Source organism: Balaenoptera ricei, chromosome 7, assembly GCF_028023285.1.
Source record: "Balaenoptera ricei isolate mBalRic1 chromosome 7, mBalRic1.hap2, whole genome shotgun sequence".
Classification (NCBI taxonomy): domain Eukaryota; kingdom Metazoa; phylum Chordata; class Mammalia; order Artiodactyla; family Balaenopteridae; genus Balaenoptera; species Balaenoptera ricei.
This window is the reverse complement of record NC_082645.1, coordinates 31,558,741-31,585,448: the sequence shown is the minus strand read 5'-3', so window position 1 is coordinate 31,585,448 and position 26,708 is coordinate 31,558,741. Positions and strand designations below refer to the sequence as shown.

At 34.3% G+C, this 26,708-nt stretch overlaps 1 protein-coding gene across 1 annotated transcript in view; it reads left to right on the top strand.

Annotated features, from left to right (window-relative positions):
- Window positions 1-26,708, top strand: part of LRP1B (LDL receptor related protein 1B) — a 1,532,882-nt gene that overhangs the window by 1,373,495 nt on the left and 132,679 nt on the right. The window contains exons 67-74 of the mRNA XM_059927092.1: window positions 1,611-1,717; window positions 6,791-6,920; window positions 8,602-8,708; window positions 9,046-9,178; window positions 17,528-17,650; window positions 23,369-23,494; window positions 24,229-24,366; window positions 25,865-25,999. Coding sequence (XP_059783075.1) covers window positions 1,611-1,717; window positions 6,791-6,920; window positions 8,602-8,708; window positions 9,046-9,178; window positions 17,528-17,650; window positions 23,369-23,494; window positions 24,229-24,366; window positions 25,865-25,999 — 999 coding nt within the window. The remainder of the gene's footprint in view (window positions 1-1,610; window positions 1,718-6,790; window positions 6,921-8,601; window positions 8,709-9,045; window positions 9,179-17,527; window positions 17,651-23,368; window positions 23,495-24,228; window positions 24,367-25,864; window positions 26,000-26,708) is intronic.

Sequence of the window (26,708 nt, the reverse complement as noted above, 5' to 3'; positions counted from 1 at the left end):
GGAGTAAATTTCTTATCCTCTCTGTGCCTCAATTTACTCATCTAAAAAAGGATCCAACAATAGCACCTACCTTACAGAGTTGTAAATATTAACTTACGAGCTAATTCAAGTACTTGGCATTAACTTCACCTAGTGCCTAACAACAAACAAGAAATCAGTAGCTGGTAATTATTATTATTATTATAATTAGTAATGTTGGTATTAGTAAAGTTGTTTTTAAAATTAAAATGTAATATATGTAAATATAGTGCAAAGTCAAAAAGAGAAACTGTTCTTGTCACGCTGTCTAAACAAAGGAGTATTAAAAAATGAGGGGGGTCCCCCATTATCATGCTACTGATAAGCATCTTATCTTATTCATAGTCTGAAGTTCACATTTTAAAATAAAGTCCCAGAGCAGAACAAAAAGCCCTGGTACATATTCCACTTTTCACAGTTCTTCCAGTGTTCTCAGAAGGGGTCTTCATATAGAAATGTAGGAGCCTTCATGATAACAAACATTCAAGATGTTACCGTATAGCTAGAAACCTAGTGATTGTGTAGAGCAATATTCAAATAACAGGCTGAATTATGCACAATCTTTATGTAGAAAATTATGCTTCATATGAATATTCCTTAAATTTAATTTCTGTTACCTATTTCTCTTTCATCCGAACAAGAATATTATTGTGTGTGAGACAGCTGTAAATACAGTTAATGACTGGGGGAAAACAAGAAGGGGTTCTCTCATCATACCAGATAGCAGTTCTCTTTGGAGAACCAAAACCAAACAATAGATGATGCCCAGCAGTCGTATTGATTACTTGCAGGAACAAATTTCTGCAATCCTACTTCATTGTCCAGATGAAACATATTCCACATAGGAATGAAGCCAAATAGCAAGTCACAATATTTGGCTTATGTCCTATGTGGAATATAGTGAAGCATAATTAAATTAACAATTGGGAAATTATCTAAAATGGCAGGTAAATTATGTAGGGCATAAGCAAACAATTGCATAAATAAAGAGGCAATTTTCAAAAAAGAGTCTCCTCCTGCCTCTTCAATCTTTACCCACCTAGTCCTGTCCAATAATACCCCCATGTATAATTTAGTTCTAGGAACTCTGGATTTTCTGGGGACAAAACTGAAGAATTAGAAAGTCATTAGAATACATAATAAAAAGTCAAGAACCAAATTCTAGACTCTTCAGTAAATAAACAGCCCTGGGTACCCACAGGGAGTAACAAAATGTCTTACTTGCTTTAAGTAAATACATAAAATGACTTAGAATTTCAACTGGAAAAGATTGTTGTTTTGTTTTAACGTGTAGATTTTTATGCCTTTTAATTTACTTTGCTGCTGCATTTTTATTAAACAGTAGGCTATTTATCTTTTGTCTTTTTTTCAATTTGTTTCTATAATGCCACTTTCTATTCATGACTTTAAAAATAAATTTGAAAAATCATTATGTACCATAGATGCTTCATGAAACATTTTTTCTAAACAGTTTATTGGTTCTGCTTGGCTAACCTTTATTTTCTTAATGCTACCTCATGTTGTATGTCATATAAATTTTAGAATGAAGTTGCATATAATACAATAACACTGTGCTATTTTTCTGTCCCCAGAGCCACAAACCTGTACAGTGAAAGATTTTCTCTGTGCCAATGGGGACTGTGTTTCTTCAAGGTTTTGGTGTGATGGAGATTTTGATTGTGCAGATGGCTCTGATGAGGTAGGCATCTTCGCAAAATCAAACAAAAAATAATGCAGTTCCTTAAAATTGCATTCGTAGTTATTATTCAGTTCAAGGAGTGTGACAAGGACAGCTCTGAATGCATTTTGCTCCTGACACACTGAGATAAGTATTATATCTAAGTGCCGTGCTACACACATCCAGCACAGGGAAAAGCTCTTGTGCTACTATTGACAGTTAATTTTATAGTCTCTTTTACCTCAAGTGGTGAATGGCTGGGTTGGGAATAAGATGTTTGGAAACCCTATTCCCTATAGCTGATGCCCTTGCCATCTGTGAATTTGTTCATAAATTTGCTGCAGTATTTATAGTCAGGACTAATATTTTTACGCATTTTAAACAGTTTCTTCTCCCTAGTCTCTTTCTTCAGTACATATAGTCTTATAGAGTTAGATATGGGTCATCAATTTTTATGAAACCACGGGTTTAGCTTTGCTTAGATGATGAATCACAACCCATTTATAATAAGCTCTATGTACACACAGTTAAGTGAAAAAGTTTAGAATTTCTCTGGATAATTCTGTAATCTTAGATTGTGCTAACATTTATAAAACTTCACACAATTCATTACTTATGCATCTGTGTATTCATGTTACAGATATTAATCACTCCATGATGCTTTAAAAATAATACATGACACACAGTAATAGTCACTGTGATTACTATGAGAAAATAGTGATTTTCTCTGTTAATGATTTCTCGTGTTACTATCAGGAACATAGCACTTGTGTAATCAAGTCCAGTCAGAGATGAAGGAAAAATGAGGTCTCTGGAGCTCAGTGGCCACCATGGCTCCTCCTGGTACACAGAGACTCCCTAGACCTCCCTAGACCATATTGACTCGAATATGTACTTACCCTCACGAAGGGCCTCCCACTGACTGTAGGCTTGGCAAGAGAGAATCTTCCTGCTGCTCTAGAGGTTTCTGTGTTTCAGGTTCAGCTTCCTTAAGTATCCACTGATTACCCGCCTCTTTGGGAGACACTGCAGGTCTCTATTAATGATAGAGCCCACACTAACTAGATCTTTCCCAGCCTTCAGGTATTCTTATCAAGTTTGGACGATCCTTCTCCATTCTCTATCTTGGAAAAGTTCCCCTAATCACATACAAGAGTCTAGATTTTGGAAACAAATGCACTTAATTTCTCACCTGAAGTCCAGAAAACTTAAACCTTTAGGCTGCAAAGGTCACTTAGGAGAAGATGAAAAATACTATTTCTATTCATGGGGCTATTCACAAAACAAGTCAAAATGAAATTTTAAAAAATGCACAGGGAAGTTCAAGTCTTACATTGCTCAGCTACATATTTCCTTAGTATATATTTACTCAAAAATTGTATTAAATGTTTCCCAGTGAGGGAAATATATTTCACATAAATTCATCCATATCATTAAAATGTTTTGTTTTTGTTTTCTTTAAAAAAATGTGTTCCATCAGCACCATGTAATTGTGAAACATCAGGAGGTGGGGATATATTGCTTAAGGCTTGTGATTTCGTCTTGCATGTTGTTCACTAGGTGTCCAACATACGTAAACAGAATCAAACAATTCTTTTTCAAAATCTTATTCGCGTGAAAGTAGACATCCTTATCCATGCCGTTTCTCTCATGCCGTAAGTTCATGGACACAGTTTTCTGATGGCTGAACATATCTCCATTATCTGGACATTTTGATGATAATGTACCTAGGGAATTAAATTAACTCTCTGAAAGGTGGTCTTTCTTTACATTTACAGACATTTGGTACAGTCTATATGTAAGGAAGTGGCTAACACTATGGGCAGCTGATTTCTATTTCCTTTCTAAAATCTAGCATGATATGTTTCATTGACAAAAAAAGCAAACAAACAAACAGATAAAAAGGTGACTGAACAAATGGCTAGAAAGCATAATTACATACAGCATATTCTCATATTGAGAACAAAAGAAAATTGTGAGGATTAATTTTGTATGAATGTTAACTGAATTCGTTTGTTAATTTCCAGCCAAAACAAAAAAAAAAGAAACCAAAAACTTGGATCAATGTAATTGTGTATCCAGTTAGTGGCAAACACAGAGAAGAAGTATTTAAAGTGCCTTTAAAATATAATATTTGGCCTCTGCATCCAGTATAATATACTGTAAGGACAAAAGAAATGTAAAAGAATCTTAAACTGTATTCATAGATATGTTGTTAAATAATAACATTGGTTTTGCTAATTTGAATTTCATATATCAATATCTTAAGAGTAGGATAGTTCAAATGTTAAATTTTTAAAATATTATTAACACTCAAAATTTTTAAGTAAAATAAAGAAGATACAAATCTAGAAACAATGAAAGTAAATAAAAGTCCTGTAATTAAATTCAGAAGTATCAGTTTGAGATCTTGATTTATTTTTCTCTTTTTAAAAATATATATTCTTAGCTCTGCCACTGAAAAAGCCTAAAACCAATGACATCCCAGCTTTAAAGACTATCTCTAACATTCACATCATGACCTCTAAATACATTTTCCAATTAACAGAATCAAAACCCCTTTAAGAAATGTTTAATTCTAGGTCTGAGAAAGGAAATTGACAAAATGAGCCACTAACATCTTGTCAAGCCAGAAAACAATTGGGATAGTGTCCAGAGTACATAGGAGCAAAATTGCAGGACTTTCCACTGACAAAAAGGACAATTTGAGCATCAGAAAGAAAAAGCAAATGACTGTAATGTATTGAAATATAATAAATGTATAAAAATACATGAGTTCATAATAATACTTAAACAAATAAAAAGCTCAATTGTTACTTTGGAGGTTGCTAAGGTATCAACATTCTTAGGATTCACTCAGCCAAAATCAGAATGTGGGACATTCTATAGAGCAAATGACCTGGTTCCTTCAAGTAGTAAATGGCATTAAAAAAAAGTAGGGGAATGGAAAATAGTTATACGTTAAAAGAAACTCAAATCAAACTCAGTGTATAGACATCTTTTACATCCTTCTTTTACCAAACAGTATTTTTATATAGTTAAGAAAATAAGAAAATTTTTAATGTGGATTGGGAATAACTTTAAGAAATTTTTGTTAATTCCATGATACTGTTAATTTTCTGAAGCTATCGTTGTTATGTTAAAGTTCAGAATATAAATAAATTGGGGGAGAGGGTTATGAAACATGAATAGCCAAGTGTGGATAATTGTTAAATGTGCATGATGAACACATGGGTCTTATTATTCTATTCTCTCTATTTTTATGTATGTTTTTAAATGTCTAAGATAATTAAATACCCCACAAATATAAACACAGACACACTGCATCAACTATACTGTAATCTATTATAAATCAAAATCTTCTGATGATAGAAAAAGTGTCTAGAAGTATTACCTTCTGTGTTATTGTCAATACAAATAGACCTGTGTCGCTAGTTACTGAGCTCTTTTACTTGAGTTAGCCTTATTGCTGAGATAAACATTAATTAATTCTATAAATATATACTGAGCAGTTATAATCAATGCATATATTAGACACTTGATTCATAGACAGACATGATCCCTATCCTAGTGGACCTGAATTACATAAAATGTTAATTTATATTCCTGATTTTCTACATTTGCTACTTCATTCATTCAACCATTTATTCAGCAGTTTTTATTGAATGCTTACTTATTGAACGTGTCCCAGGCATAGTACTGGGCATGGAAGAGGAAGGTGATGAACAAAATGTATGAAATTACTTTCTCATGACCAGTGCATAGGCTCTTTCTCCAACGTCATGCACCATTACATAATTTACCCCTCAGATACAGCACATTTCTAATTCTCCTTACACATGAAAAATCTTTTCTTAGTTCCATTTCTGTTTAAACTTCTTCTGTGAAGCCTTTTGTGAAACCTTTAAGAATTCATATGTTTAAAGCATATTCATTTATCTTGACAGTATATTTTATTGCAATTGTTGGTTTAGGTGCTGGTCTTCTCTTAGAATTTATCAAATACGGGGAGTAATCTTAGTTTTCTTTGCATTATTATTTAAGAAACTCTAGTAAATGGTAAATCTTCAATACTTGGGAGAAGAAGGGAAGAAGAAAGGAAGGAAAGAAGAAAATCAGTTATATAGCAGGCAGTCTAAACTGCCATCAGCAAAGAGAAAACTATAGGAATTTAGAAAATAAACTCTTCTTTCTTACATGGGATGAAACTGGGAAGAAGCAGGGAGTAATAGTTTGACATGCTTCATTCACTGGGAGTTGCGCAAGCTGTGAGAGTGCTGCACCTTTTATGAAAGGAGCAGACAAATAGATTTTGGCAACAGTAGAAATTGCTAAACAGCAGAAAAACATCGTCCCAGCAAGATATTTCACTGGAGCATCCCATTTCAACCAGAGCGGTCAGACTCAAGGAAAGTAAATTTCTAGTGGATCCCTTTCATTGATCTCACATAAAGCACTGAAAGGCCCCCAAAGGTATCACTACTATCTTATTTGACTTCCAAATAAAATCTGTATGCGAGCCAGCAGAAAATGCCAATTGTGACAGTTCATTTCACAGTTCTACAGGAACAAATGTCAGGAGAGTGGAAAAAGAATATGAACAGCAACCAAACTGTAAAAGAACAGGTACAGAGGGGAAAAAAAATGGGAATAAGAGGAAAGAAAGAACATTAGGGGAAGTTTTGCCAAGGCAAGACAGAATTGCCTTAGGATTCTTAGTTGTTTCATATTCATCCTTCCACCCCACTCCCAAGGAACCAGCTGTACTTGCTTAGATATATTTTTTAGCCCTTTTATTTCCCCACAATCTTCATCGTCACTTACAATTATTAAAATTACATTACCCTATAACTGTCTGTTGGAGAATGATCCACTCAGAGCAATTTAATTAGTTGATAAAGCCATGGGATTTATGTTCTTTTTACATTTTTCTGTTTTATTATGACTGAGAGACAAATGAAAGTGGAAAAGGATTATAATATATAGTCACGAGCTTAAATGTGACCATCTGAGTTTATTGTATGTGTCTTTTTTGGGTTTGAAGACATTTGTCTAAAAAATTAATTTTAATTTTGTCTGTGTTGTTTTTGACAGAGAAATTGTGAAACAAGTTGTTCCAAAGATCAGTTCCAGTGTTCCAATGGTCAGTGTATATCAGCAAAATGGAAATGCGATGGCCATGAAGACTGTAAATATGGAGAAGATGAGAAAAACTGTGAGCCAGGTAAAATTCTTGAGGCCATATTTCGTTTAACTAGTATTTTAACTTGGTTAGAATTTAAATTTAAGCAATGATATGCATAAAACAGTGGCAAATAATGCACATACTTACTGTTTTTAAGAAATAATCTGAAATATCTGTAGGTAAATTAATTAGTGTGCCCTTCATATGTTTTGAAAGTGTTTTGGCAGGTAAGATTGTTATTATTTCAAGATCCAAGCATTACTCCCCAAAATTTGGTTTTCTGGTCTCTATATTTTTCTACACCATTTGGAGTTGTTTTTCCAAGACAGCAACATGAAATATGTTGAAACTGTAAGTATGATAAAAGTCAGGTTTCGATTCTGGAAATTAAGGTTATAAAACAGAATGTAGTAGTTTCAATGTGATACCAACTGAGAAAAAGGATGTCTATTATTTCTATTTATATCATGGTCCAAAATAAAAACAAGATTAAGAAGCAAAACCAGAGTATAGGAAGAAAAACCCAATTTATACATTTCTATTCCTTAAACATGACTTTAAATATACTCATTAAATTAACTTTTATACTTAGGAATTTTAATAACAATATTCTACAGGAAAAAAAATACTGGGAAAAAAATCACTTTGTAATCTATGTATATGGTAATAAGCACTTTCATGGTTAAATTACTTTGAGAGACTAGGTCAGAATTGCAGATACCTGACACACACATTACCATTGTCCCAGTACCGTGCCCATGGTCCATGTTGCTAATTGATCACATCTTTTCTCTTACTGAATCCAGACATATTCCCAGACTCCTTATTAATACAGATCCCTAGGCAAACACTGCCAATTAAAAGAAATTAAATCCCAAGGGAAAAGCTTTTTAGCATTCCTGGACTAAGTAATTTAGACCACAAAGTCATTATGTAAGTACATTTGGCTACCTAGTAGTCTAATATAAGGCCAAGAACCCCAGAGGTTTGAATGCAAACTTAGCAAACTCAAACACATAGACAAAGAAAGATCTCATCATTATTATGTCAATTAATTAAACTGGGTATTGGTAGTAACTTATTTGTCCACATTTAAAAAAATTTTTCCATATCATAAAGAAATACTTTGAATTCTACAGACTCTGCTAATTATACATATATTCATATTTAAAATCCCAAACCAAAAAAAAAAAAAAAAAGCAACTTCTTAAAACTTATGTAAATATGACATTTATATCAAAACAGCCAAATAGATATCATGGGGTCTATGAGACCATGCCAAGATTTCCACTTTTAGCTTTATACAATGCGCATATGAATTAACATTCCCAAAGGTCACTAAATCCTATTACAGTTTTTAAAATAATCTGAGGCTTTTGTCTTTTAAATAAAGTAATTTAAAATTGTAAAAAAATACATTTAACTCTTCACAAATCAGAAGGATGGAGGATATAGAGGGTTTTTTTCTTTCCCTTTCTTTCTTTAGTCTAGTGAGTTGAATACTTATTGAACAGGCTATTACATCATGAGGTATATTTAATACAATGCAATAATATTGTAAAGCACATCTTAAGTCAGTATTTAATATCAGATGTTGAATATAGCTCAAATAATTTAAACTATTTTCATTACTATGTATAATTTTTATATGCTTATATATGCTTTTATCTATCAACCATTCATTCTGTTCACTAAATCTAAATTTCAACTTTATATTCAGCTTCTCCTACTTGCTCATCAAGTGAATATATATGTGCCAGTGGAGGATGTATTTCAGCATCTTTGAAATGTAATGGAGAATATGATTGTGCTGATGGTTCAGATGAGGTAAAATCTATCTTTTGGTTAAAATCTCTGAATTACATGAATTAGGTTTGAGAAAGCAAATATAGTAAAAACAAAGAGACAGAATCTTGATTCTTAGCACTGTCTAAAATGTCAAGACAAGAAAATTGAATACAGTAATTTCAGCAAATACCTGAATCTTCGTGCTGTCCATAGACTAAACCCTATTGTCATTTGCAGAGGTGATATTCATTAAATAAAAATAAAAGAAAGCCCACAGTATAATCAATCTCCAGTATTGTCAGCTGCATGTTTATCTTGCTTGTGACGATAGCATTATCATTAATGAAAACTGCAGTGGCCGTTTGTATTTGAACAGATGGCCTGTGTGACTGAGTGTAAGGAAGATCAGTTTCGATGCAGAAATAAAGCCCACTGTATTCCAATTAGATGGCTTTGTGATGGAATTCATGACTGTGTGGATGGCAGCGATGAAGAGAACTGTGGCAGAGGTAAGGTACTTTGTGTGCGTGTGTGTGTGTGCGCGTGCGCCTGCAAATAAGAGAATGGCAAGAATGGCAGTTAAGATGCTACGCAGAATATTTTCATAGTGTGCTAGAGGCAGAGGATAAGATCATTAAATGATTCTCCTTTTCTAGTTTCATTACATAATAGCCTATTCTAAATAAACAAAATCTGGCTCATTTTCAGACAAGAGTATAAATTTGTCTTCATATAACAAAGACAACCAAAATGCAAGTGTTTTTTGGGTGCCTATCATGAGCATGTCTTTGGACTAGATGTTGGGTCAGGGATGGGGATATGAGAAGAATCCAGGGAACATAGCCACTATAGCCATTCCTACCAAAGTATTTTCTGGGCACGTTTCTCTTCCACATTGCTTGCCTTGTTTCTGAAAGACTAGAAACAGCATATGGTATACTATACCACACCTACTAATATGCTAGATCATATATAGGTTATAGGTTGTGCCCCAAATTTCTTTCTTGCCATATGGTTGAGAAAATGACCTACATTATTTGTCAGTCTGAAAGAAACTTTGTTTTATAGCATCATTTTTTTCCAGCTATGTGAAAATCCTGACAGATAACTTTTTAGTTGTAAGTCACCACATTAAAAACAGCAATTATGGCTACTTTAGAGTTAATGAGAGGAAAGCAAAGAAATTATAGGGTGAATCTTAAAATGACCACAAATTGCAGCATTCTTATTATTTTCATAATGTTAGATATATTGTTTAAATACAAATTTTTTTACCTACTTATAAAAGTCTCTCAATCAACTTTACATTTTAGAATATTTGGAACATCATCAACAGAGATGATATTAGATTTTGACATATGTTGCAAGGCATTTAAACAGACATTCAGGGTTTACACAGTTTAAATGGACCTAAAGTATTTACTTCTGTAAATATCTAGTCGCTCAAGGAAAAATATCTTCTACTTTCTTTAATATTAGATCAAAACTTTATGATGTACTATATTTCTTTTCCAAACCTGATAAAGTATTATTATATCAGCAGAAGAAATCCTATTTCTCATTTGGAATCTGCAGTACCTTATAAAAAACTGTAAAAGATTAAATTTCCGTAATAGCTGTTTCTTACTTTCGCTTAAGTTCTCACACTCTCTTTCTGTAATTGGTCACTCTAGAGAAAGCAAACTTTGTGGACATTCTGGTAGCAACAACTCATATACAATCTTACAATCAAAGACTTTGGGACCACAATTAAGCTACTCATCATCTACCATTTTCTAATTAATAAGCTCTATTCCCTCAGCTTCAGTCACTGTCACCAGTCTTGTTCTTTTCCTCATGGCTTCCTATCTGGGCCATTAGTGACCCAATTGGTCACCAGTACATCCTATTCACTGCTGCCATGTTCATCTTATTTAAATGTAACTCTGGTTATGTCAGTCTTTACTTAAAGCTCTTCCTGGTTAGATACAAATATCACAACCTGGCAGTCAGGGTTATAGGAGAATGATCCCATTTCACCTTTCCAGTCTTATAACTCTACTAATCCTCTTTATGCATCATAAATTCTAGCCAAAGTGGAAGATAATATTCAAGCAATATCCTCCATGCTTTTCAACATCTTTCTTGATTATTCTACTATTTTGCCATCTCAATACCTTTGCCAGTAAAAATTATATCTATTCTTTTAAGTCCATCTCAGTTACTACTGTGTCTTCAACCAAATTGCAGTCTGTTTTTAGTTTCCCTAGGAACCATTTGATTGCATTCCTGTTGTCATGTACTTCCTTCTAATATAATCACTTCTGTATTATTTGACTAAGCTTCCCTGTTGGAATATGAGTTTCTTGATGTGAAAAATTAGGTATGCAAACAAAATGTGGGAGTACATTTCAGGCAGTGGGATCATTATGTTCAAAGTCACAGAGGTGAGGGAAACGATTTGTTTAGGAGCCACAAGTAATTGAGGAGTCATGCTATAGAACTTGGTTTTAATATTATGCATGTTGAGGAGTTTTCCAAGGCTTTTGAGGAGTTTTCTAATATTAAAAAAGGAAGGGGTGATGGGATTTGAATTATGTAACAGCACAGAGAATTTACTGAGATGAGAATCAAGCAGTCCAGTTTCTTGTCTTATCTCTATGGACATTTCTGTGCTCATGTTTTCATACTATCAAGTCCAGCCACAGTGAAATGTCTCCAACAGCTGTAGAAACACCTGGAAAGTTAGCGTGTGCCTGGGAGGATGGGTGGTGGTGGGCAATCCTTTCAGGATTTAGCTACTTTTTTAAATATTGGATTTCATTAAAAAAGTGTTTGAACAAAGGATTCTAGGTTAAAAAATCAAACATTAAAGTAAAAAACTGAACATTATAGTATTTGAAATCTGAGATAACTTTCAGATTTAAAATGACTATTAAGGGGCTTCCCTGGTGGCGCAGTGGTTGAGAATCTGCCTGCCAATGCAGGGGACACGGGTTCGAGCCCTGGTCTGGGAAGATCCCACATGCCGCGGAGCGACTAGGCCCGTGAGCCACAATTGCTGAGCCTGCGCGTCTGGAGCCTGTGCTCCGCAACAAGAGAGGCCGCGATAGTGAGAGGCCCGCGCACCGCGATGAAGAGTGGCCCCCACTTGCCACAACTAGAGAAAGCCCTCGCACAGAAACGAAGACCCAACACAGCCATAAATAAATAAATAAATAAATAAATAAATAAATAAATAAATAAATAAAAATTAAAAAAAAAAAAAAAAGCCCATAAAATGACTATTAAATGTTTAAGCTTACTGACTAAAAAAAGAGTTGAGAGCTTTTAATTCAACCATTTAGAAATATGTCAAAGCTCCCCTACCCTCCCTATTTCTGCTTCTAACATTTCTTGGGTTCCTTTGCTGCTAGGTAATTAAATTCCAATGGAATACCTTGTTGTTTAAAGTGTTTGATCCTGTATGGATGTACCATAAGGCATGACCAAGTTCAGATTTCTAGTATTTGATTTGCTCCCAGGAAGTTGTTTAGGTATTGGAAAAAAGCACTTCAAGGCACTGAGGAAATAAAATGCCAGAATAAACATCTCTTCTGTTAAATGTTACTTCCATTCATCTCAAATCTGGACTCGTGAGCTAACAGGGGCTAAGTGCTGGGGGCTGGAAGATAAAAGAACTGCAGGATAAACATGGAACATTTTCAATGTGAATCAATTTTACTGGTTTACTTGAAAAGGACTGAAATCCCAAATACTATGGAATTAACAGCAGCATTCACGTTTAAAAAATAAATTTATTTATTTATTTATTTTTTTGTTGCATTGGGTCTTCGTTGCTGCATGAGGGCTTTCTCTAGTTGCAGAGAGCGAGGGCTACTCTTCGTTGCGGTGCGCGGGCTTCTCATTGTGGTGGCTTCTCTTGTTGTGGAGCACAGGCTCTAGGCGCATGGGCTTCACGAGTCGTGGTGCGTGGGCTCAGTAATTGTGGCACACGGGCTTAGTTGCTCCACGGCATGTGGCATCTTCCCGGACCAGGGCTCGAACCCATGTCCCCTGCATTGGCAGGCGGATTCTTAACCACTGCGCTACGAGGGAAGCCCAGCATTCACATTTTTAAAGGTAAACCATGTTGCCTTAAGGAAACTTGGTGTTTGTTTTGGCCTGAGCTTTCAAACTTATTCTTTATAGCAATTTTGTTGGAAAAGATAGTTATTCTTTTTAGCAATTATCAGCTCGAATGTGTATATTATTATAGAAATTATAAAATATTATATATTTAAGCTTATCTCAACCCAAATAAAGATGAGAACGCTAGATGATTATTTTCTGTGATGATTCACTTGTCCAAATTTCTATGAAACTGCCAAGAGCTAAGTTATATTTAGACATAGGTTATTGTTAATTAATATATACTTATCTATTTTTCTAATAACCGCCCATTGAGCTGATCAAGAACATGACTAGGAAACTGGGATTTTAATCCATCTAATCTCTTTAAAGTATACCTGTTTTTAATTGTTTATGTGTGCTTCATGCCATTTCAAAATAAGCTTGTTAAGTTAAGATGTCTTGGAAAGCCCCCACCCCACCGATGCATTTTTTGCAATGCAAATTCTTCCTAGTACAATAGGAAACCTTTCGTAGGTTATCATAAAACCTTTGCCTTTCTGCTACAATTATTTCATTTATATTTCTCTTATTCTTAATAAAAATAGTGGCATGTCCAACACTTTTTTTTTTCTTGTTTTATTTATTTATTTATTTTTGGCCACACTTTGTGGCATGCAGGATCTTGGTTCCTCCATCAGGGATCGAACCTGTGTCCTCTGCAGTGGAAGCCTGGAGTCTTAACCACTGGGTTGCCAGGCAAGTCCCATGTCCCACACTCTTATGGGGAAAATGATAATGTTATGTAATACAATACCTTTGGGAACTCTTTTTTTTTTTTCCTTTTAACAATACTGATGTGCTCCAAATAGAGTTTTTAAAAATAATCAGAGAATGTCAAGAGTTCACAAATTCTGTTCGAATTTAGACCATTTTAGAATGGAACATGCGATGAGATTTAGTCATTAGAATCTTTATTCTGAAAGAATACAACTCTATTTCATATTCTATGGATTTTGATATTGAATTAAGCCAAAGCTCACCTCAAACCAATATTCATATCTTTAATACTAAAGGCTGTCCATGTTATATCTTTTTGTTTTCAGACAGAGTTCCTAAATGGTAATATATTTTCTTGCATTGATTTTGATAATTGAGATTATTTTAAAAATTAGGGCATTTTAGAGTTGAACACTGCAGATGTTTGAAAGAAAAGGGCATCCCAATGCCAGATATTGTACTGTTCAGAAATCTCACATGGTGACATTCACCTTGCTGCACTCACCAAGGACCTGCCTTTTTCTGTGTCTTAGTTTGTTAGTGCTCAGAGGTGTCAATGTAAACTGTACCAGTTCTGTTAAGCATTTTTGCAGGAAAACTTAGAACCGTTCTGAATGGTATCACTATAAATTCCTGGCCTCAGCTTCAACTACCACTCAAGATTCTAAGCAATCTACCTGTATGTTTTTAGTCATCTCTCTCTACCATTAACCATATCAGGTTTTTAAAAAGTTGATTTACTTTCTCACATTCCACCTCACAGCAATAATAAAAATCATGAGCTTTTTTCAACATCTAGACAGAAAATTAACTAAGCTACATACAGCTGTGCCTAGCATTTCCTCCTTCCTTTCTCTTGAAATGGAAGACTTGTCTTCCAGTCTAAGGATAATCCTTTTATTTTGCTTTAGATCTCAAATCCTTCACACTTTCTTGATTCTCAAGGAACTCATTATCTGAATTACCTTTTCTCTCTTCTGTATCCTCAACATTACTTTGTCTACTGAATTCCTCAACTTCCTCTTTTCTTCCTCCCCTTTAAGGCTAAACTTCTGGACTACCAATTCTTCATCTATAATAACCAACTACAAACATTTCACTAAACCCACCACCACTTCACTAAAGCTACTCTCTTAGCATCATTTAAATGTGCTATTAACTTCTTGTTAGAAAAGTTTTCAGGTATTTCTCCAACCACTCTGGCTACTTCTTCTCAGTCTCTTTGGTAGATTCCTCTTTATCTATTCAAACTTTAAATGCTGATTTTCTCTGTGTTCTCTTCTAAATTTCAAATAATAACTGTATTCTGATCGTTCCCGACTCTACATTTACACCTCAGAAACCTATCCCATACTTCAGACACATTTATCCACTAGCCTGCTAAATATCACATGATTGTCTTACCAGTAACCTAAATGAATTGTCTCATTATTTCCACTAAACCTGATCCTCCTAATGTGATCTTTTATTTATTGAATGACACCAACATTCACTGAATGATCCAAACAAACCAAAAATTGAGTACTGTGTTTGACTACTCACTCTCCTTTACCACCCTCATCTAGTTAGCCTTCAGATCCTGAGGATTCTACCTCCTGAAGAGCTCTCAAATGTAGCTACTCTAAATCAGGTTTCCATCAGTTGTTTTCTGAATTGCTGCAAGCCCTCTTCAAATTGGTCTTTTTCCTCCCATCTTGGCTTTACTCTCCCTGTCTTCATTTCTAAGTTTTCCTCACAGTAGCTAGTGTTGTCATTCTAAAACCCAAATCTCATTCTGTGATTTCCTAAGTTAAATCTTTGCTACTGGAAGTGAATTACTAGAGATTAGTGTGCAAGTCAAAACTCAGAACAAGAAGAGCTTATTGACTCTCACAAGCCTAGGCTCATTATTCTCTCCAAAGTACATACATAAAATGAACAATGCTTCTTTCTTGGAATTTTCTAGGCTTGCAAGGATGAGCACTATCACTCCCCAGCTCCGTGTTTTAATAAACATATCCATTTATAAGATGTTAATACCTTCAATCATCAAATCTCACCAATACAGAAATGATATTACTTATATATGAAATTTAAATTAGTAATATAATTCTCTGAGAGCAATCTTATTTATCTTAATTTTAAATTCCCATCAAGTTTCTTTGTGTGGTTTCCCCATGTACTCCTTGCAAATATGAACTTATAAATCTTAACCGTACCTCTTTTGTAGCATATCAAGATGTTGAGCCCCATAGAAATTAATACACTTTTCCAAAGCAAGACAAATCAAGTTCCTATCTCCCTAACCATTGCCGTTTCTGCTATATATTGCTACATATCTAGACATACAACTAAAGTTTATTAGTACTTTGGGTCCTTTGCCTGTGGTGGATGTATTTAATTTTAAGTTAGAATGTCCCTGTATTCTTTTATTTTAACATCTTTATTGGAGTATAATTGTTTACAATGTTGTATTAGTTTCTGCTGTATAACAAAGTGAGTCAGCTATACGTATACATATATGCCCATATCCCACCCCTCTTGCGTGTCCCTCCCACCCTTCCTATCCCACCCCTCTAGGTGGTCACAAAGCACCGAGCTGATCTCCCTGTGCTATGTAGCTGCTTTCCACTAGCTATCTGTTTTACGTTTGGTAGTGTATATATGTCAATGCCACTCTCTCACTTCGTCCCAGCTTACCCTTCCCCCTCCCTGTGTCCTCAAGTTGATTCTCTACGTCTGTGTCTTTATTCTTGTCCTGCCATGAGGTTCTTCAGAAACTTTTTTTTTTTTTTTAGATTCCATATATATGTGTTGGCATACAGTATTTATTTTTCTCTTTCTGACTTCACTCTGTATGGCAGACTCTAGGTCCTTAGACCTCACTACAAATAACTCAATTTCATTTCTTTTTATGGCTGAGTAATATTCCATTGTATATATGTGCCACATCTTCTTTATCCATTCATCTGTCAGTGGACACTTAGGTTGTTTCCATGTCCTGGCTATTGTAAATAGTGCTGCAATGAACGTTGTGGTACATGACTCTTTTTGAATTATGGTTTTCTCAGGGTATATGCCCAGCAGTGGGATTGCTGGATCGTATGGTAGTTCTATTTTTAGTTTTTTAAGGAACCTCCATACTGTTCTCCATAGTGGCTGTATCAATTTACATTCCCACCAACAGTGCAAGAGGGTTCCCTTTTCTCCACACCCTCTCCAGCATTTATTGTTTCTAGATTTTTTGATGATGGTCATTCTGACCGGTGTGAGGTGATACCTCATTAAGTTTTGATTTGCATTTCTCTAAGAATTAGTGATGTTGAGCATCCTTTCATGTGTTTGTTGGCAATCTATATATCTTCCCTGTATTCTTGATGCTTTCTATTTAACTGTAAAGAGAGAAAGAATGCAAACATTTAAAAAATACACACAAAAAGAGTACTCTATTGCAGAATTTTTATAAGAATAAATAATATTTCCTCACATCACCAACTTATAAGTCTGTTATAAAATTAATTGTTTCTCTATGACTGCAAAAACTTTTTTCTGGTCCTTCTGTTTTTAATAGTTCAGTCTGTCAGTTTCCAGATACAATTGAATTATCTAATAATTTTTAAAGTGTCTTTTCTTTCCAGAAAAGCATAATTTTTAGTAAAGAAAATTAATACTATTTAAAAATCTAAGTTTTTTTATACTCAGTAACATAGAAATGATATGAAATGGAAGGGAATTTATATTTGAGAAAACTTGACTCTATCATCTTATGATCAATATTTTCTAAAGAAAATATTATAGACATGAGTGTGATATCAGATTGTTTTGAAAAATTAAAAACGAATACCTTTTAAAAAAAAGTTTGGACATTATATATTCCTAGTATTATACAGGAAAAAAAAATAAGGAAATGAGACACTAGATACTGAGCTGAGAATTAGAGGAATATGTGTTTTGCTGACTGGAATTAATTATGCTATATCTCTCTGTCTCTTTTTTGTTTTAAAATAAAGGAGGAAATATATGTAGAGCAGATGAGTTCCTTTGCAATAATTCCCTCTGCAAACTACATTTCTGGGTGTGTGATGGAGAAGATGACTGTGGAGACAACTCTGACGAAGCCCCTGACATGTGTGGTATGGCATTTCACGTGGCTCTAGATTGTCCTCTCATCTCCTGATGTAGTGTGCAGGCGTGAATCGATGAAGTGGTGAGGTGAACCACAAATTTTACCGTCCTGGGGTTAGGTAGATAAAGTATAACCACAGATACAGCTTTTGGTCAGGTAATAAGAGATAACCCTGCTCAAAGTTTATGACTTTATAGAGAGCCCTCCTAAATCTGAACTTGCACATGTCAGCACTATTCAAAAGATAGATTATGGTCTGTCTAGGAGGATTTAGAGTAGTTGACCTTTTGAATTGAGTAAGGTTCATATAAGGACTTTGGTTTTATACCCAATTGGTGTTTTAGGCTAAAACAATTTTTTTGACAGATAAGCATGGAAAAAATGTGCATAATCAAATCATGTACTTCCACAAGTCACCCACTACTGAGACTGTGGTTATTCAGAGAAGGGAAATAAATATGCATAGAGATATACAGACATTATCTATCTATATCTATCTACCTATCTATCTATATACATATATATATATATCTTACAAATGTTAGGCAGAGAACTGCAATTAGGAGTTATTTAACATTTAAATCTGAAAATCTTAACAAAATTTATTTCTTCTTCAAATTCAAGTTACTTCTGACATTTGTCACAATCGTGATTATGCAACCACAAACTATAAATATAAATGTGCGCCTTTAGATCACCAAATTAAATGATTTCCTGTATTTGGTAAACACTTTTGTTCTTCATCTCATTCTTTTGCTAATCTCAGCAGAAAAGGTAATTTATCTTTTAATTTAAATAAAAATACTACTACTTTGGATATAACTAAAGAGCACATCAGGTGAATTAAAGAAAACATAGCATGAGTGTATGTTCTTAAATTCTATGTTCTATTTGGTATATCAAATTAAACTAATTATTTTGATAGATGATGATATTGACTACAGATGTTACAGCTGAAGAAAAAAAATCTGAAACAAGGAGGTAGATTTATTTTAAACACGTTTTAAAACTTGAAAAAGACAGTAGTTAGAGAATTGATCTCTGTAGGTACAACTGATGAGTGATATAACTAAATTTCAATTTCAGTTCTTCTATATAATCTTATAAAGTGAACTCTAGAGAATGACCAGAGATAGTATTGTTTCTGAATCATAATAGTTGAAAAAATATGAGTTTACCAATATCAAGCCAAAACCTATTATTCTTATAAACTATGTTTTTTTCTTCTATTCTCTATTCCACTTCAACACAAAACTATTGAGTGTAATAGGAAATGTTTGGAAACTAATCAACCACGTGGGGCTCCAGAGTCACCCCCCAGAACCACTTCAAGGGCCAGGAAGTGATTCTCAGGGACATGCTGCATAGCTGCTGGAAAACTTGTAAAATACATCCAGCTTAATTCTGTGAATATTTTTGCATTCCCCTCAGTCATCAGTATCAACATTGAGTCAAGCTATGATGTTCTGGAGACTGTGCTAAGTAATTGGGATAAAAAAAAAAAACCTGAACAGAACATGGTTCTCTTTGACAAGGAGATCTTATTCTGGTTGGAAAATAATAATTTCCATAAATTATATTTTAAGCAATAGTAGAATTAAGTAAAGACAAGGCAAAGAGGGATAAGATGAACTCTGCCTGAACGGGAATTCAGAAAGCTACAGTTTTGAAAGATCTAGGCTAAAAGTCACCATAGGCATAGAGAACAGTGTGGGGAAAAGTACCATTCATTCATTTAATAAATATTTGTTAAGCTAGAGACTGTGATTATTTGTGGTGATATAATGATGAGAGAAACAGATATGGACCCAGACTTCACAGAGCTGAGAATCTAGTGGAAGAGGGATATTAATGATCACAAAAATATATAGTTATAAACTATGATACATGCAATGAAGAAAAAGTATAATAATTTATAAAAATATAGATAGAACAGAAGGATTTTACTCAATCTTGGATTATAAGAAGTAACATTTGAGTTTGAGTCTGAGAAATTTATAGCTGCCAGGTAGGTGAAAGGGATGGAGTGAGAGTGGATGACACAACATTTTAGGCAAAGGAAACAAGATGTAGAAAGGCCCTGAGGTAGAGCGAACCATAGTTTACTAGAGAAGCTGAAAGATATGTGTGCATGGAGAATACAGAGCAAGATAGATAATGGATGAAACTGAAGAGACAGGAGAGATACATGGAACCTTGTGAGTCTAGATAGGGATTTTTAGATTTAGCCTGAAAGCAATTAAAAATACTATAGAATTTAAAATAGAGGAGGCACATAGTCGTATTTATATTTCACAAATATTGGATAGAAATAGGCAAAAATAGTTAAGACAATTGCAGAGCTCAAGGCAAGCTATGCGGGTAGCTTGGATTAAGATAATGACAGACCATGATGGCAAAGTATACACAGTTTGAATGCGATTTAAAAAGCAAAATGAATTGGATTAAATAATGGAGTGGTTATAGGAGGCAAGAGAGAGATAGTTGCCAAGTATAATTTATAGGCTGTTTTCGCTTGCACATTTGGATAGATGGGGAACACAGGAAAAGGAACAGTTTTGCAAGTAAAGGTTAGAAGTCTGGCTTGAGATGCATCTGAGGAGACATTCAAGTACAGATTTCAAGTAGGTGCTAGATATTTGGTCCTAGAGCTTAAAGAGCTGGTCTAGAAATATAAATTTAAGAGTCAGCATAAAATGTAGTAGTAAATACTATGGAATTTGTAAGATTTAGGCTGGGAGGGAGTAAAATATAAAAGAAGGGGATTAGGATAGAATATTGAGGGCCACCAACATCCAGATAAATATGAACAGCCAGAAGAGACTCAGGTGAGTGATAACAAAAGGATAAGCAAAAAACAAAGGAATTATGACAAGAGAAATACGAAGGTAATAAAATGTTTGAAGAAAGATGGGATAGTTCCTGAAGAGACAGGGGAAATTAAGCTTCAGAGCAAGTGAAAAAATCAGTTTTAGATAAGGGTAGTGACCCCTTGAAATGAGTTGATAGACTCTATGCAGATGCAGGTGGATGTACACATATTTAATGATATAATAACATTTTTAAAATCTTTTTATTTCCACTTTTTTATGTATAGTAAGGAAGCATGTTCATATATAGAATGTGAAAGGTTGGTGTGGTAAGGAGATTCAAAAGGAATGCAGATTTGAATCATTACTGCAAAGGGTAAGAGTGACATTATATATAGATAGATATAAATATAGATATAGATATAAATGAATGACTTCCAAGTAGCGTTCAGGGCCTATCTGGCATTGATAAATATTCATATTTGTGATATCAGTTGGTCTTGCAGTATGGTCATCTGCAACATTCCGGGGCTTCCCAGATGCAGACATTGGGATAGCAGATGGTTTCATTCATCTAAGTTTGGGATTCTGTTAGATAATTAAGATGAAAAAAGCAAAAGGGCCAGAGAATCCAGATTATTTGGACAAAAGTGATTTTCTAAAAGTACTTAGAAAAATGTCCAACATATAAAGGTTATCAATAAATATCAAATAAGTAAGTTAAAAATGGAATGTGGAATCTCATGTCAACAGAAAGGGAAGTAAAGAGAAAAAAGGCAGTGGTAAATAAGGAAGAGTTAGACGTATCAATGGGCTAAAGTTTCAGGTAAGGCTGAAAAAGCATCTTTAATGAGACTGGTTGAATTAAAAAGTTGGCTAATTGGAGACTGTTGTCAGAGTTTGGTCAGACTTTTAAAATTAGTGGCTTTTAAATGAAAAATTGGAGGAAATAGCAAATCCGGCTGTGTCAGTGTTTCTTATCTGCGAGCAGCAGGAACTGTCATTGGCTGAATTAAGAAGATAAATTTGTTGAAATCCACCCATGTCCACAACCTTCTAGAAGAATGGGTGGCCTAGGTGGATTAGAGTAAAAGGACATTGGGTATGAGAAAATCAGGAAGTTAAGAGGTGCAGTTATTGGCTGGTTTGCTCATATGGATGTTGATGTCACCTAGGATGCTGGAATAATTTAGATGGAGAGAAATAGCTGTGAGGGACGGTGCTACGGTCTTCAGGGAATTGGGGAGGGGGTGATGTTTATAAGGTTAATGAGAAAGTAGCGATAAGAAAAAAATACAACCAAATGCCTGGCCCTCAAATTAACAGTTTTTGTTTTTAGTTTATTTTAAAAAATAGAATGTGAATATATAGTAGCAAAGTTCTGGAGGCCATAGTAGGAAATTATGATGTCTTCAAATATGAGATAACATGAGGTTTGAGCAATTTAAGAGACATTCCTAAAAAACCTGACGGGGAGGAACTCTGCTTAGAGTGAGAAACAGATTTTAATTAAAACAAGGAAGGTGGCAAGAAGGAATATGGCATATTTAAGGAGCTAATAAAGAGTGACAAGGGATGAGTCTGTAGGAGTGGCATGGACAAGATAATGATAAGTCTATTATGCCATGTAAAGTATCTTAAATTTTATTCTGGAAGTGATGAATAGCTATGGAAGAAATTATCAGATTGCTGTTCTGGTGGCTTTGGGAGGATTTTAGGTTGGGCAATGAAACTGAGACATCAAGGATTCTACGACAGTCATCTCTGTAAGAAATAATGAATAGCTGAGCTGTTGGAGTTGTAACTGGTATGCATGGAGATAAGAGGGCAAATATGGGACAATACCAACTGCATTTGTTGACTAATAAGAGTTGAAGCATAGTGAGAGGATGCATTTAGAATAATCCCAAACTTGTAGCTATTATGTGCCACAAATTGAATTATGGTAATAAGACAGAGCTTGTTTGAGGAGAAGGAGGTCAAGGGAAGATGATGAAGAATTGAGCTTTGAACTTGTTGAATTTTAAATTCCCAAGGGATCGTCCTAAAATTAACTGTGAGATGCTAGAATTAGATAGCAAATTGAAAGTCTTCAGAATATAGTGTCAAGTAAACCCATGAGAATGAATGAGAATATCTAAGCAGAGAATTCAAGAGTGAGAACATCAGGGGACCAATGATAGAGCCATGGAGTATTCCGCATATGAGATTGGGAAGACATTAGAGATGTTTCCTACTTTAGGGGTAGAAGTCTTCAGATTCGATAATGATGGAAAGGACAAGTGTAAAATTCCCTGGCTTTCATTGTTTCTTTAAGTCTCATACACACACACACACACACACACACACACATACATTAAAAATGAATAAGTAAGATCACCTTATTTGCCTTAAATACATATCGACCCATTTGTTTATGGAGACAGAGAGTAAGAAACACAGTTATAGTGTTGTTGGGATTTTTTTTTTTTTTTTTGCTGAATGACCTATTTTCAATTTTGAATCCATAACATATGCTTGCTTAAGCTCTATTCTGTGTGAAATTGCTCTTTCAGATAGCTATGTCCTGCCATGTTGTATAAACTGTAGGCATAAATTAATTTGGTACACTAAGGGAAGTCAGCTAAGATAAAACATTTGGAAATAAAACCATGAAGTTTGGCTCTTTTTCCTACTTCATTCAACATTTCAACTGTGCGCTCTTTTCTGTTGTTAATATAAATAACTAGGATCATACCTTCTATTAGCACACATTTTTCTAGTATCTACATGTAAGCACTTTCCACAACAAAAGATATTCAGAAAAGCTAGATTATGGATTTGAAAAGAAAGAAAATAAAAGGAAGACAAAAGAAAGATGGTTCTTCATAAGTCAGTGTACCCAGAGGAGCTGCTTTGTTTTTTCTTTTTTTCAGAAAAATTTCTTTGCCCACCCACAAGACCGCACAGATGCAGAAATAACAGAATATGCCTGCAGCCTGAGCAAATGTGCAATGGGGTTGATGACTGTGGGGACAACTCGGATGAAGATCCCTGTGGTGGTAAATCTTTTTAATGTGAAATAATTGGTTCAGTGACAGCTACAGATAATATAATGATTTTAGGGCTCAAAAAATTAGAAAAAATATTTTCATGTGACATGTCTGAGGGTATATTTTCAGGCACTTGATTTTCTGACAGGGTATGAAGATAATCCACTAACATTTCATTTGCATAGTAGAGCTGTGCAACTTTATCCGCTCCCTCCAGGTCTGTAAATCTCCAATGGTTATAGGTACTTTATTCTAGAAAGTACTGCATGAGAGAAACAATATAGTGGTTTAAAATATTCTGTTAAACGACTTCTTGGGGGAAAAGTGTTTATATAGATTGTATGTATGCGTACACAATCCCTTTTTCACAATTCAGAAATTAAAACTCAAAAAACCAAAAGCTTTACTAAAATATGCAGCAAAACCATTTGGTGACAGACCCTGACTTGAACTGGTCTGAGGTAGTTACTATTACTTTAAAAAAAAAAATCTCACTTAGGGTGAAATATTCAAAAATTTTCCTGTGGAAATATAGTGTTATTTATTATAGGGTAAATACAGTGTTATTTTTCTAAGAATCAAAATTTTCAGAATTTTTTTTTCATTTAGCCCCAAGAGCTTCAAATAAAGGATTATGGATCTATGTTTTTCATAGTGTTTAGCAAAATCTTGAACCTGTTATAGACTCAATAAATTTGTTTTGATTCTGTGAAGTGCTGATCATTTTTTAAATAACTCTATAGGTAAGCTTACATATAAAGCAAGACCTTGTAAAAAAGATGAGTTTGCTTGCAGTAATAAAAAATGTATCCCCATGGACCTCCAGTGCGATCAACTTGATGACTGTGGAGATGGTTCAGACGAACAAGCCTGCAGAATAAGTGAGTTTGTTTCCTGTTAAAATGCAGCAACACACAAGTTCAATTTTTGCTTCAACATGACTAAAATTTTCTTTACTGCTGTGAGAAAAGATTGCTCTTCAAAATGTGCTTAAGTAATACTTGTCTTTAGACCTTTGCCAAAGCAACCTTAGAATATCATTTTAATTAATTTAAAGTATGAAGTAGGAAAGGTTGATTTTGCAATGAGTGTATTTGTTAAAGCTGAAACTTTATCCAAATACAGACCTTGATATCAGCAAAGAAATCTATATTCCTTAATATTTTATTTATAAAATATAAATTTAATAGTTTCTGAATTTTACAAACAGTGATATTCATTTGAATGATGGTAAAGGTCTTAATAATTTGTTTAATGTTTTAAAATCTTAATCCATTGCTGTGTTATTCTTAAAGAAGACATCATTATTTTATTCAGTTAGAGTGCTATGATACTTGAGTTATGAGACCTTGATTGTGAATCATTTTGTGTTTAATATTTGATATCTGATTTTTCCATATTGAGGAAACTAATTAAACTTATGACCTTAAATTCATATTGCTTGTAAAAGTCACAAAATAGTTCCAATTCTTGAGTCTTTTATTTTGTTCTCATTTATACATAAGTTGTCCCTCACTGGATGCTGAAGCAGTATCCACCAGGATATGGCCGTGTATATCTCAATCGTGGTGTATATAATTCCACTGGTGTATTTTAATTAATTACAAAATAGTCAAGAATCAGTGGGAATTAATATTATATTTCTGATAATTAAGGTTTTCATATTTCTCATGTAATTAGATTTGTTTAAGTAAAATAGAGCTAATTCAATGTTACCCCTATAATAATGTCCCTCTCTTTTATTTGCACTCTAAAATATTTTCCTGAATTGGAGATAAAGCAATGAAGTTGCAACTACCATGCTGGAAACGACAAATAACACATAGTCTGTCCTAACTTGTTTTGCAGTCCATGTCCATTGGAGCATATTACAAACTCAAATGCTGCTCTCTATATGTGTTCAGGAACTGATGATTTAACCTCTTGCTTGAGTAACATGGTAGTACCCTTGACTGAGTTCCTGAATACTAAGTTTAAGTTAGCAATAGATGCCTACATCTCTAGGTAGCTTCTAGGAAATGTTTTGGTTCTTAGAGAAGAATGTGACTCTTGTACATTGTATCATGGTAAAGATAGACTGTCATTAGAACCATTGATTCTCGAATTCCTTTTGGAAAGTAGTATAGCTCAATCACAGCTGTAAATATCAGCTGTTGGCAGCTTGGTCTAAACTATCCCTAATGTCATTGATTTTGGTTTTTATCTGCTTCTATACCTTTTTAAGAAATGAGGGCTTATATGGGGAGAAGACCATAACCTTATAAATTCAAAAATAGTTATCTATGGAATAATAAATGTAACTTCAAATTAAGAAAAATAGTAAACTCCCACTTCAGGAATTAGAATTATATTAGTTTTGATCATATTTTTAAATCCTAGCTCCCGCTGAATATACCTGTGAAGATAATGTGAATCCATGTGGGGATGATGCATATTGTAACCAAATAAAAACATCTGTTTTCTGTCGCTGTAAGCCTGGATTTCAGAGAAACATGAAAAACAGACAGTGTGAAGGTATAGTACATTTCCTCAACAGCTTGCTCTTAAATCTTTAGGTTAGAAAAGACTCCCAAAGCTGCTAAATTGTGAGATGACGGGGGACTGATTTTCATCAGAATGTGCGTATCTACGGGATACCGTTTTACTTATGAGAGGATGAAAGTCCCTGGGGTCAAGAGACTGTTTGCACTGCTAAGCTAACCAGTTGCTGAGGCTTACAAAGCCTTTCCTATAGCAGATCCAGACCTGCAGGAATTTCTATTGTATTGTTACAATTTTGTTTTGAAATGCAAATAACGAAATTGCTGGTTCATAAACTATTGAAGAGTTCAGAAATTATCGAAGAATTAGAGGCCTTCGCGAAAGAACATGTTTATGATCACACACTTCTCTTGAGTTGTGGCATTTGCAATACTGCGATAGGTAATTCACTTTTAGAGAATTGTGGGCTTTTGTCCTAACACCACGTCTTAAACAGTGCTTTATATTATCAAGAGTGTCTCCTAAAATTCAAAGACAGGATTTAAATAAATCTCTGTCAACTTACTTGTGATCATTTAAAAACTGAGCATGTAAGGGAGCCAGAATCTCATAGTAAGTTATATGTAAATATAAGTTACACCAGGGCTTTAACTACAGAGCCATGAAATGCAGACCTATATGCACTTTCTGCCAGTTTCTCCATTAATATTGATATTATTGTGGTTAGAGCCAAACCTAAATT